At 37.3% G+C, this 12,939-nt stretch overlaps 1 protein-coding gene across 1 annotated transcript in view; it reads right to left on the reverse strand.

Annotated features, from left to right (window-relative positions):
* pdgfc (platelet derived growth factor c) overlaps nucleotides 1–12,939 on the reverse strand; it is a 47,336-nt gene that overhangs the window by 15,675 nt on the left and 18,722 nt on the right. Inside the window, exon 2 of the mRNA XM_004553629.5 lies at nucleotides 2,310–2,502. Within this exon, the coding sequence (XP_004553686.1) occupies nucleotides 2,310–2,502 (193 nt within the window). The remainder of the gene's footprint in view (nucleotides 1–2,309; nucleotides 2,503–12,939) is intronic.

Raw genomic sequence — 12,939 nt, forward strand, 5'->3', positions numbered from 1 at the left:
GCAGTGGAGAAAGGAGAACCTTTCAGTACCCAGCAAAGAAACTGTGTTTAATATTCACAAAGCTTTCTTGCTACATAGTTTTCCTTCTTGTACATTATTAATAGATACAATATCTGCCACAGAGATGACGCAGATTAGCAACACAAACACTGTCTTTTTAGTCCGCTCTTTTCAGACTGGAGACATGAGCATAAATGCCTTTCTCAGAACACTCCTGTCTGGGAGTCGTCAAGCACGAATCTGCTGCCATGCCAACCAGCAGCAAGACCAATCCCTCTCCAATATGCCTCTCCTCCAGTGGATTTGGTAAGAATGCTTTTCATCGTGCCACAGAAAAAACAGAATAACAGATGAGCATCCCGGCTATTCCCTCTCATCATAGCAAAGAGTTCTCACTCCAGGGTTGTTACCAGAGCCAAACACATCTCCCACTGTTGTTTGTTTTAGCCACATTGATGTGAATTAGTGGACAGGAGATTAGACTCTTGTTAATCTGCGTCACATTACACAGTGACATAACAGAGTATCGGCAGCATTGCATGTGATTTTCTTTGTTATAACAACCAGAGAAATGGAGGTCTAAGAGGAAGTTTTGGGGAATTAATTTTTAAACACACATAAAAGATAAAGTAGCAGACTAGGCCAGAGGCTTGTGTGTGTGAGTGTGTATGTGTGTGGGGGGAACAAAGTGTTTGTGTTTGATAGAGGGGAAAAAAGAGAGTGAGTGTAAGAGAAAAGCAGGCAGGTTTGGGATTCTGCGTGTGATTGCATGCACCACTCATCTGTCTGCCAACCCTGGCAAAAGTATGTATCTTGGGATCTGAGCAAAACCTGTTGGGCATTGTTGGGGGCTTGAGAAGGGTTGGACAAAGATACAAAAATGCTAGAGCTGGAGCAGTGGATGTGAAAATGACTTGCATGACCCTGGAAAAGGATGTTTTTATCGTCTTTGCCCCTTTCTTTGAGGGTGCTGACTAGTGCAGTCTTGTAAGGGCAGTACAGCACAAAAGTTGTCAGTCGGCACCCTGCCCTACTGTGCAACTTTCCCTCGCAGAGTTTTGACAGCAACATTAACCTCATTCGTCAACAGGCACCTGGTCCATGGCAGGTGAGCTAAGGCGCTCAAATTACCTCCAGTCACACACAGAATTTTTAGTTTTTCAATCAGCTGCCCATAAAGACAGATTTTTTTATTTGCACCAGAAGCATAAATGCTGGCTGGCAAAACTATACAGCACTTAAGACAATTAAATTAGCTAGAAACAACATATATAAACACTAGACCAACATCAGAGCCAACATCACAAACACCTCATTAATTGATGGAGTTGAATTTCAAGGAACTGTTCATGGAACAGGGTTTACTCATTCATGTCCACAGCCTGCTTTTTCAGCTACGCAATGCTATCTACACCTTGTCAGCTCTGTAGAGAAGTACAGCGGTCATTCACATTTTTATCCATTAGGGGGCTCTCCAGGAATGACTAGTGAAGTTACCCTCCCCCAGAATCTTCCCCAGATTGAGCTCCATCATGCTAACCAGCCAGTTGTGATATATTGGCAGAAAGGTACTGAGCATAAAGTGCAATGCGTAAATGGGTAAATCGATCGGTGGGGCTTAGGATCCTATTTTAAAATGAATGGCAACACGGGAAAATCAAAGTAGTAATTGAAAGCCGAATGCTCAATAAATTATAGAATGTACTGCATGTGTTTTTGTGTCTGTGCTGCTATGCAGAGGGTGTGGCATGTATCTTTCAAGCTGTTCTATGAGCTGATCCACGCATCAAATATATATGTACTAAAAAGCAATGCTAATCCATGCCTTTCCTGGGTGTAACAAATAACTGGGTTTTCAATATTCACACTCTGGCAGACTAAAGGCAGTTTTACAAATGGCCACACTCTGACTGATTTTCAAATATGGATTAAAACACAGATGGGACATGTCTTTACTTCAGACCAACATGTATCTAGCATGTCAACTGGGAAAGCTCCTATATGATCTCATTAAGACAAGCAAGCAGAGAAAGTGCTCTATAGAGGACAATGTATATTACTTCTGATGCAGAGGCTTCAGAAGTGCTGATGATGGTTATATTTTTCTATAAGACTAATATAATACAATATCTTATTTGAAAAAAAAATTGTTATGTAATTAAATTTCATTGAAGTAATATTAAAATACTTTCTGTGAGGATGGCCCCTTTGTTAAATAAAGTGAGGTCAGAAAACACAACGAAACAAAATAATTTTATGTTGCATTAATTTTTTTAATATGTATATTTTTTTCAAATGCATGGCCTTACTTGCATATTCCATCTTCAGGGTCCTCTAGCCCAAATCTCTCATCAAAGGTAAGCTGGATCCTCATGTTGCTGCTGGCGACTAGTCTCCAGACTAACACTGTATTCCTCGGATAAGTGTGCGGGAAGTCTGGGCTGTGGATCATTCCCTCTCCAGACACTGTTATAACTTTCTCCTGGTTAGAATCTTGCACTCCTAAAACAGAAAAAAGAATGCACAGACCATGTAATAGCTTAATATGTAAATCAGATTATAATGCCTAACTGGTCCTTGACTACCAATAGGGATACTCATTTTATTGCATTTTAATTGACAAGAGCTTGGTTTGAAAAAGACTTAAGGTTATAAACTAAAACATGAACATGTCTGCCACAATTAAAGATTATTATGTAGTTTAAAATAGTGAGGTGTTTACCACAAGAAGTGAGACAAAATAAGCGCTCACTGTTTCGTCAGGCAAATCATTATGTGATTGTCCTCCTACGGTTGGTGGGCCCTCAAGCACCCACCCCAGGGTAAACTGGTCTCTTGGGGTTCCTACCCTCACCTGGTAATGAACTTTAGTTAGTGACTGAAACAGTGAGACTGCAAATACAAGCAGTGGAAATGAACATTTCCTCCAAAGAGTGTCTGGGCTCAGCCTTAGAGATAGGCAGAGGAAATTGGTCATTTGGGAGCCACTAGTCCTCCACATTGAAAGGAACCAGTTGAGGTGGTTAGGCATCTAACTGATGCCTCATGAACTCCTGATATTTAAGGTGATTTGGATGTTCCCCTGGAAGGCGCCCCTGTGAAAGACCCAGGACATACTGAAGAGATCACATCTCTCAGCTGGCTTGGGAACAGGCATTCCCAAAGTGTTCCTGTGGAAGAGCTGATTAAGTTGTGTAGAGCCAGCCCTGCCCTCTGCAACCCAGACCAAGTTACCTGGTTGCATGGATTAAATATTGAGTTTGAGATTTTAAAAAAAAGTAGGAAATGAGATAACATGAAGGTAACCAATCAAAGAAGTTAAAAATTTAACTGACAGATTTATCTGATACTGGAGTAAACACAAAAGCAGTCTCCAAAGAAAAATTCAATCAATCATACAATCATACTCTTTTATTTTTTATTATCATTTGTGAGTGCATGTAATTGGATTTAATTGTATTGTTATAATTCTTTGTAGAATTCAAGAAACTGTTTTGACCAAACCCAATAATCCAACTGGAACTAGTGGCTACAGGGTTTTAATGACAATGACAACACAATGACTATGCTTGTCACTCAGACCCAGACTGCACAGATCCTGTCACCTTGACATGAAAAATTGCCAAGATGCTTCCACCTGAGCCTCACAATCATTGCAAGACAACACCCTGAAACCATGCTGACTGCAGGGCCATTTTAAAGCCATTTAGTAAAATATAATTAAATATAAATAACATAAATACACGAGAAGCCATCTGCACAATTAAACACATTAAAATTAATATAATATATATATTTTACATTATATATGTCTACTAGTGTAGTATTAATAATTATATCTGTATATAATTTATATGCTTATTTATACTGTTTATTACTCATTACACTTACTAAAATACCTAAGTATTAATTATAACTGAAAAACAACAACTTTAACCAATGTTAAAGTATGTCAAAGGTATTAAAAGAGGATGATTGTTTTGTCTTTGCTGTAAAATCACACATACACAATCTTTTAGTCTGCTTCTCTCTGAGGGAAATGCACTTTTTAAAGAAGCCAGGTTAGCTGTTTTCCCCAGGCGCATTCATTGAATGCAGAGACGCTATTGAAATTGGCACAAAACACTGTAATGCTGTAGCTATATTTAAGTGAACAACATATAATCTGGCTTCAGGAAAAAGGTTCCTTTAAGCAAAGCCCCATTTTCTATGATAAAGGTTTAAGCTTGTGTCAACACTGAAATATTTTGTTTTGCATTACATAAATTGTCAGCAGAACAATTTACTAAAATAAACACTCACTCGGTGTATTCCAATTAGCATTAACGTGCTGTGCTGAAATTTTGATGACTTTCTGTCAAAGTTTACAATGATAAATTGATACCATCCCCAGCATGGTATTTATTTTTGTACCACTGATGAACATTCAGTATTCATAAAACAATCCAATGCATTTAACCATCAGATGAAGCAGCAGGGGCGTAATGTGTTCAGGAGAAGGAGTGTGCTGCTGGATGTTTGGTAGTCCATTAAATGGATGAGTAACCATTTCCCCCGTGCAATACGAACAATTTTATGTTTAAAGCTTGACTACTCTTTATTTTGCCATAAATTTGACTAAGGATGTGATTCATACTCAGTTGCCTGATTCATTGTGAGGTTATTTGCATTACAAAAACATAGACAGGCTAGGTTTATGCCATGTTTTCACCCTGTATAATGTCAAAAAACAGCTCCACAGCAACTGAGTTTCTCTGAATGGTTCCAAGGATAATAAATCTCTCTGAAGGAGTGGTCACTGAAAGTAGGTAAGAGAAACCAAATTCAGCTGTGACTTCTTAACAAGCAGTTTCAATTTTGAAAATTTAAAGTCAGTAACTTTAAGCAAACATAGTGTTCACGCCCTTGTTGCTCTTCATGTCAAGTTTTATACGTGATTTACAATGAGAAGTTTAGAAGCTAGTCTGCTAGCTGAATTGGCTGTTTTAACATACAGTACACATAAAGTTTAGAGACACTCACTGACTCGGACTTGATTTGTATATACTAGATGTGTGCATCTTTGTCATGTATTATAGCTTGCTTGGCTCACGTTTATAAAGCAACATGGGCATTACAAAAGAAAAGGGTTCTGATTGGTGAAGAAAGGCACACAGTCCTGAATGTATTTATCTATCTATTACGTATAACTTGATTACATTTTGTTCTTTTCCACTTGCATCTGCTCTGATTCCATTTATCAGACAGAATATGCATATTAGAAAAGAAAAAAAAGACACTTTTAGGGAAAAAAAATTACTTCACATTGCAATTACCACTTTGATGTCTTCATTTCGGTTTGATTGTGTGCCAGGTGGGAAAAACTGAATGACTATATGCCAGATGCAAAGAAAAACAAAGCCCAGGCATGAATTCTCAATGAACAGGCTCTTTCATAACTATGTGAAGAGTATACCCTCAAGTACAAATTGTCTCATCCAACCAGGGCCAACTTTCAGGGTAGATCCTACTCCTTGCAAAACTGCACATGCAGTTCTTGCAAAAGCAGGCATTTCAACAAGCATTATTGAAATAAAAGTCTTATCTCCTGCATCAGGACTACACATGTTTATTAACAACAAGCTTCAAAATAAATAATTCAATCTTTAATTTTTAGACTATGGTTTATTTATCACATTGTGTGAGATTGATTCTTTTTCTATCCACTTGCTGAGTCAAGAGGAAATAAGGAGATAGCTTTCATGCTATTAAAGCTTTGTTTGCCATCATAATGACATCTTTTAATTACATCCCCATTACAGTGAGGTTCATTTTGTCCATTTGGTATTTTTAATTATTAATTTTATGTATTATAGACGAAAAACAACCCAACTCTATCTGGCCCTGACTAAAAAAGTAATTGCTTCTCCTTGTGAAATCATAAAATTAACTGTGATTAAGCAGCACATTTGGATAGTTGAGTTCAATTTCACTTGCCACACCCAAATCGGATTATTGCCAGACATGCTGAATCAAGAAAATACTTAAATGGAACCTGTCTTATAAAGTGAAGTAGGCTAAAAGATCTCAAAAAGCAACATAAATGCTATAATCTAAGAAAACAGCTGAGAAACAATCATTGACATTAGTCTGGAAAGCATTACAAGGAAGACTCCAGTGAAGCAGAGTGGAAGCCATTACCCACAAATTGGAATAGTGGTAAATAGCGAGGGGAATGGATAAGCGATTTAGTGATTCTGTTTCTATTATTGATATTATTTATCATTTCAAATCGATCAATATCAATTCTCAGTGGGTATCATTGGCTTCACTTTGAATCACCACCATCGCCAAAGCAGCATACCAAAGACATTACAGTCATGCAAATAAATTGCGTGGTCAAATGTTTATATATTTTGGAGGTGTTTCCCCTCTTTGTTGTGATCAATGTTGTGGTCATGACTCAAAAAAGTAATGTATTACACATTACACAGAAAAGATTTCTTAAATGAAGCACGTTACTTAATTACTCCCAGGAGAAATTAATTTGTTACACTACTCGTTACATTCCTCACATTTCTCTGTAAAAAGACCTGAAACGCATTGTCTCATGATTACCATTTAATGATATGAACCTATAGGCTATCGTCCCACACACCAACACAAATCCCTGTCCTAATGAAGACAAATATGATCTTTATCTAAGTATGCAAGTATAAACACAAACTCGACAATACAAAGAAAAGATGAAAACCAGCACAAAGGGACTTTAAAAGCAATCAGCCCTGTGATTTTACTTTAGAAACATGAACAAGTAGAAACAAAGGCTGCAGCCTGACCGCTCTGTTTGTTACCTGTTGAAGTTTAGGGTCTGGCTGTTGGGCTGGGGCTAGCTTAGTGTTAGCATGCTATCTATGCAACTGTTTGCAAAGAGTTGACATAATGTAATTGCTTCTGTCCGGATCTGTTTCCAATTTACCATTTTGCTCTTCTCCTTTTGTGCAATAAAAACAAAAGTAATGTCCATATCCACGCTGTAGACAGCGTTTATTTTCCTCCTCCAACAAATGAACTGAAATCAGTTGATTGTAGCACAAGTGCAAGTGGAACCAAGCTGACTAACAGTTCCAAGGGACTGAACTACTGAACTATTGAGATTCCCATCCCTATTGTGGTTAGTGTGGCTAAATTAAACCAAGAGCACATCAACAACTTATCCAGGAGGCCACAAAAGAAGCCAAAACAACATCTACACACTAACAGGCCCCACTTGTCTAACGTTAAAATTTGATGATCTGGTAATTTAAGTGCAAAAATGCAAAAAATTGAAAAATTGTTAACAGAGAAAATAATTTTTCTAGGTACTCTTTCCTAAAAATGATGAAATATGTTATCATAGGTATTCCAGACATCTTCATGGATGAAATCATAGTTAATCCAGAACGTCTGCAAACATCCTCTCTCATCCTTACACACCCATCACAAGTAACTGCAGAAGGTGGATGAACAATGTGTTCGCATTCCTCTTTGGTTCAGGTATTTTACCGTGAAGCTGAAGAATGAATTATCAGAGTGATTCTTCTTTGTGGATCTTTTATGCACTTGCATCAAAGCAGAGAGTCCTTAAAAGTGAGAGTACATCACCTGAGAACCAACATCTGATTAAAGTCGAATCCACATGGTAAAAAAACAACCTCCTTCTTTCATATAAACACTGTCTTTTCATGCTTTTTCCTTTTCAGCCTTCTCATTGATAGCCTCCCTCTGTAATTTATCCTCAATGCACTGTAATATGCACAGACACGCTAACACTCAGGCCATGTTCTGGGTGTAACTTTGACTTGAAAATGACCTCACACTCAGGGTTAACCAATGTCATCTAATGATCAGAGATGTGGTCCCCTAGAGTGAATTACCTCAAACATGACTTTTCCTTGACCTACTTTTTTCTCTGTGAGTAAAGTAGAGTCAACTATTAAGGGAGGAAGTGACTCTGAATAAATAGGAGCCTATACACTGCAGCCATTGTGCTTTGTTCACACATTAGTGGGTGAACCATTCATGCTGCTAAACATTAACCTTTCCCCTGCCAAAGGAAAACTAAAATGCCCATACAGAAAACGATGATTGTGTGAACACTTAGATTAGTAGACACAAGGAAAGAAATATGAAAATAGTGAGATATATACTACTCTTATAACAGGATTTATAACACACATCTTAACAAATAATGGGGCCGTAACAGTTATACAGTAAAAGTGCTCAAAAGCTCCATGCACACACATATGCACCCATATACAAGCACACACTTGCATTTAAACCCAGATGCTTTATTAAATGAAATATAGCTTTAAGCTAAGGTTAACTAATGATAATGGCTCCTTTGTCCAAGCTGCTGCATGTTTCTCATAAACAACCAGATGGAAGAATGAAAATCATTCATCCTGGCTTTTGTTAGGTTCACTAAATTCATCTTTCTTCACATTCTAAAATTACTGTATCTCATTAAATTAATCCTTAGCTTAGGAGTTTATCTGGCAGTAGTATTGCTTATAGTACAGTAGCAGACATAATTTTGGCCTAGCAAGCCGCTATTCAAACCTGAGAAAGCAATACATGTGTTTCTCATGTGGGGTTTTACATAAACAGTTTTAAAGGAAATACTGTGTTTTTTTTTGCTGTTTTAACAGTTGATAAATTAACTGAATAAATTCACAATAAATCAGTATGAATGTATTTTCAGCACCTTAATTAAATGATTTTATAATTTTGACCAAAGCTGGTAAAAGATTGGCCCAATACTTTCTCAGCCTCGCATAGATCACAGATAACCACTCACAACAGCTATTTCCTGCCTGGTAATCGACAGCTGAGTCACTATGATACTAAATCCAAATTTCAGCTCTGTTACTTATTGATCAAAATGAATGAGGAGCCTCTGTGCAACAGAGCTGCAGCATTTTTGATGAAACTGTACCTAACAAAGAATTCCCTTCTTTTACTGCATGTGTTCCAGCTTCAGTGCAATCAGTCCAACATCTGTTGCTTATTAAATTAGTGCAGTGGTTACTACAGGTGCAGTAAATTCCCGACCTGCTTAAGATATTTATTGCATTTGGGTTTACAGTCAGCCAGCCAGAAAAAAGGAGCTGAAACATGCCACGAGAAACTTTCATACCATTAAAAAATAATTTGGCTCTGCGGAACCCTTTAATCTGCCAGACATAGCTTCTGCATGTTGGGCAGAAGAGGAAGCATAGCAGGTTTGAAAAGAATACCGCAAAAGTTGAAGAAACTTGCAGTTGCACCTTTTGTGTAAAAACAAAACATTTTTAAAACCACATTTGTAAATCTAGAATTAACAAAAGCAACAATTTCTAAAACCTGGAAGCTGAAACGTGATCTAAAAAGTTTGAACAGCTTTAAGATTTGTGTCATTATCTAGTGTTCTGCTAAATATGAAGCATGTTTGGATTCCCATTTTTGTTCTTCAGATAAAATAACATTTTAGTTTTGTGAAAAGGGCAGTTTTGCACAGGGTTCAATGCATTACTTTGCAAATCAAAAAGTATCGCTCACAGGTATTTGATGTGAATTAAGAGGGTAAGTAGCATAAATGTGCTGCTGATCAAATGCACGTGATTAACTGATCATCAGTAAGTATGACCACCTCTATAAATTCAGAGTTTTTAGTAGTTTGCTGATTTGGAGCGTTCACACAACATTTTTACATAAACACCTGATCCCAACTGTAAAGCACAATGGTGCAGGGGTGATCATTTAGACTTGTTTTTTTTTTCACTAATAGAAACAGAATCGCTTCAAGATTTGGGAACTTAAGGGAACTTTGCTTAGACGAAAACCTCACTGAAGTAAAGCAACATTATAAAGAAGAGTGGGCCCAAATTTCTCCACAAAGATATGAGATAATGTGTCAAGTGAAAGCTTTCTTTTTTTATATGACATTTTGACCCCTGATATACTCGGACAGGTTTCTCCCAAGAAGCTGGCTGTGGCTCAATATAGGGAAATATCTTCCAGGTATGTCATGTTTACAAGAGTAGGATGCATATGAAGCGCCTTGAGGCGACTTTTGTTGTGATGTTATATAAATAAAATTGAATTGAATTGAATTGAATTGAAGTCACAATAACTCTGACCTTTGATCTTTTGGATATGTCATCATATATCATACAAAGTTTTAAATGTGTTATTAAAAGTCACCTCAACAATTTATATAAGTGTAAAACATAAAAGAAACCAAAAAGAAAAACAAACAAAAACAGATTTCATTAATTAAGGGAAAAAAGCTAATTTAAAGTTTCTGCTCCTGTGTAAAAAAGTATTTGCCCCCTGCCTTTCAAATCATGAATTATCTGTGACTAACCACATTTTTTGCAAATCTGAGTTCAATTTCACAAAAACCCCCCCAAAAAATCATAATCCCACAATTTAAAGAAACTTGAGAAAAGATGTCAGTCTGGAAAGGTGTACAAAGACATTTTTAAGGCTTTGGGACCACAGTGAGAGTCATCATCTACAAATTGAGAAAACTCAGTGTAATAGTGGCCAAATAGTGGCCAGCCCACCCAAATTACTCGAGGAGTTCATCAACGACTCATCCACGAGGTAACAAAAGAATCAAAACAACATCTCAAGAAATCCAAGAACTTGCTGCCGAGCTTGGTACAACTAGTTATTTGGTTTGGGGGGCAATTACTTTTTCAAATGGGGCCAAGTAGGTTTGGATCACTTTAAAATCATTTTAAAACTGCATTTTGCATTTACTCAGCTTATCATTGTTTGATATATACAATTGTAGATATCATCTATAAATATCATTGATGTTATTTATATTTTTAGCTGACATGGATGTCAAGTTAATGCAAGTTTGACTGACAGCCTAACTAGACTGAATAAGCACATCTATAAGTCCTTAGAATAGATCCCACTGCAGATACTTAATTGATAATTTTTATCATTTTTTAATAATATCTGAGAAAAAAGACAAAACAAAATCCCCTTTGGATCTACCTAGAAACGTACAAAAGACTATGGGTTTGTATGCTGAAAAGGGCAGTCTGTGTGATTCCAGGTGTAATTTACACGCTGATCCCAAAGGACACAAGAGGATAAGACAGTTTATTGGACTTGCAATGATTAATTTGGGAAACTTATAACATGCTACTCAGAAAATCTTTTTCCTTTCAATGTTTTTACACCAACAAAGGGAGGAAAGGATTTGCCAAACATATGCTCGCGTCCGTTTCACTTTTCAAACCTTTTAAGCATCCAGTTCTATCATTAGGGGAAAACTACTACCTGTAAAAACATTTTAAGTGAGGGAGTTATAGGTCAAAAGATATGGAATCAGTCCTTGCACTAAAGGCCTGAACCACATGGTTTTCTTGAGCGTTAATGTATTAATGTGATACTGTTGATCCCCTGCATTGAAACGTTCCTTTTTCATGAAACTACCTACATGGAAGTCAGAAAAGTCATGGTTGATGACCTCAGAGCATTTACCTTCTAGATTTGAATGAATGGTGGTCCTCCTTTAGCCACAAGATCAACTTGACTAAGAGGAGATGAACAACATCTGCTCACACCTGCTGTAGAACATTTAAAGATTATATCAGATGGCCCATTTCATACCAGGTCTGTGTCTACCTAAAACCCTAAATAGAAAGGATATTTAAATTTTCATTTACTACAATTAAAAGTAAAATTTGGTTCATGTTGTTTTCCTTGTATTATTTTAAGTAAATGATACAAAGCATGTGTTGCTATAAATTACTGGTATATGATTTGCTAAAAGCAGTGCACTGCAAAAATGAACAATTAAAATGTAAGCTTTACGCTAGTAAATGGTAAATGGCCTGTATTTGTGTATATATATATATAGCGCTTTACTTAGTCCCTGTGGACCCCAAAGCGCTTTACACTACATTCAGTCATCCACACATTCACACACTGGTGATGGCAAGCTACATTGTAGCCACAGAGGCGAGGCTGCCGGACACTGGCGCCACCAGTAGGCAACAGGGGAAGTGTCTTGCCCAAGGACACACGACCGAGACTGTCAGAGCTGGGGGCTAGAACCGGCAACCTTCCGATTACAAGACGAACTGCCAACTCTTGAGCCACGATCGCCTCGATTTTTTTCATTAAGATGAAAAGGAAAATTCACAGTTCTGATTTTCTGGAAAAGTAAAACACATCAACTTTAAGAGTTAAAATTAGCATTACTGTGAGACTATAGTTGGTAGATAACAATTATTATACAAAGTAGTATCTCTCAGAATGCATAAAAATAGCCTATGCTAAAAAACACTAAAGTTATATTATTAAGTCCTCAAGCCACCGATGGCTGTGAAAGATATCCTTAGCGCAATGCACAGTGTTATCTGAGAAATGATTACAAATCGTGATAAGTTTTTCCAAAGCCACAGCTGCAGGCTGTTAATGACAGTGAATGCACAGGAGTGTGCAAGCTCATGTTATGACTGCACACCACTGGCAGACACACCAAACCTAAACTGAAGTCTTTCAACCCCTCAGGCTTTGGTCCCATCTAGCACTAGCCACCACACAACGGCCTCTCCTCAGATTACAATGCTTCCACACCCCTCAATGATTTCTTGGAGCCTCTAATTAGTGCACGCACTTGTGTTTGGCATTTAGAAAAAGAAAGATTGAGTGTCAGTGTTTCTGACCCTCTGGAATTCTGTGTCTGAGCCTGGATTTAGACATGATATCAGCATAAAAATCAGCCATTAAGTGAAGAATAAATTCACTCAACCTCATTATTGTTCTTTATCATTTATGAAGTCTGTAGTTACTCACTGTTGCCTAATTCAAACAGACAATTTCTAAATCATTCTAGTTTTGCACAAGTTACAACAGTGTACAAGCTTCTCTCTGTCTTAAAATTGCTGTCATGTGCTGCATTATACAACG

Source organism: Maylandia zebra, linkage group LG2, assembly GCF_041146795.1.
Source record: "Maylandia zebra isolate NMK-2024a linkage group LG2, Mzebra_GT3a, whole genome shotgun sequence".
Classification (NCBI taxonomy): domain Eukaryota; kingdom Metazoa; phylum Chordata; class Actinopteri; order Cichliformes; family Cichlidae; genus Maylandia; species Maylandia zebra.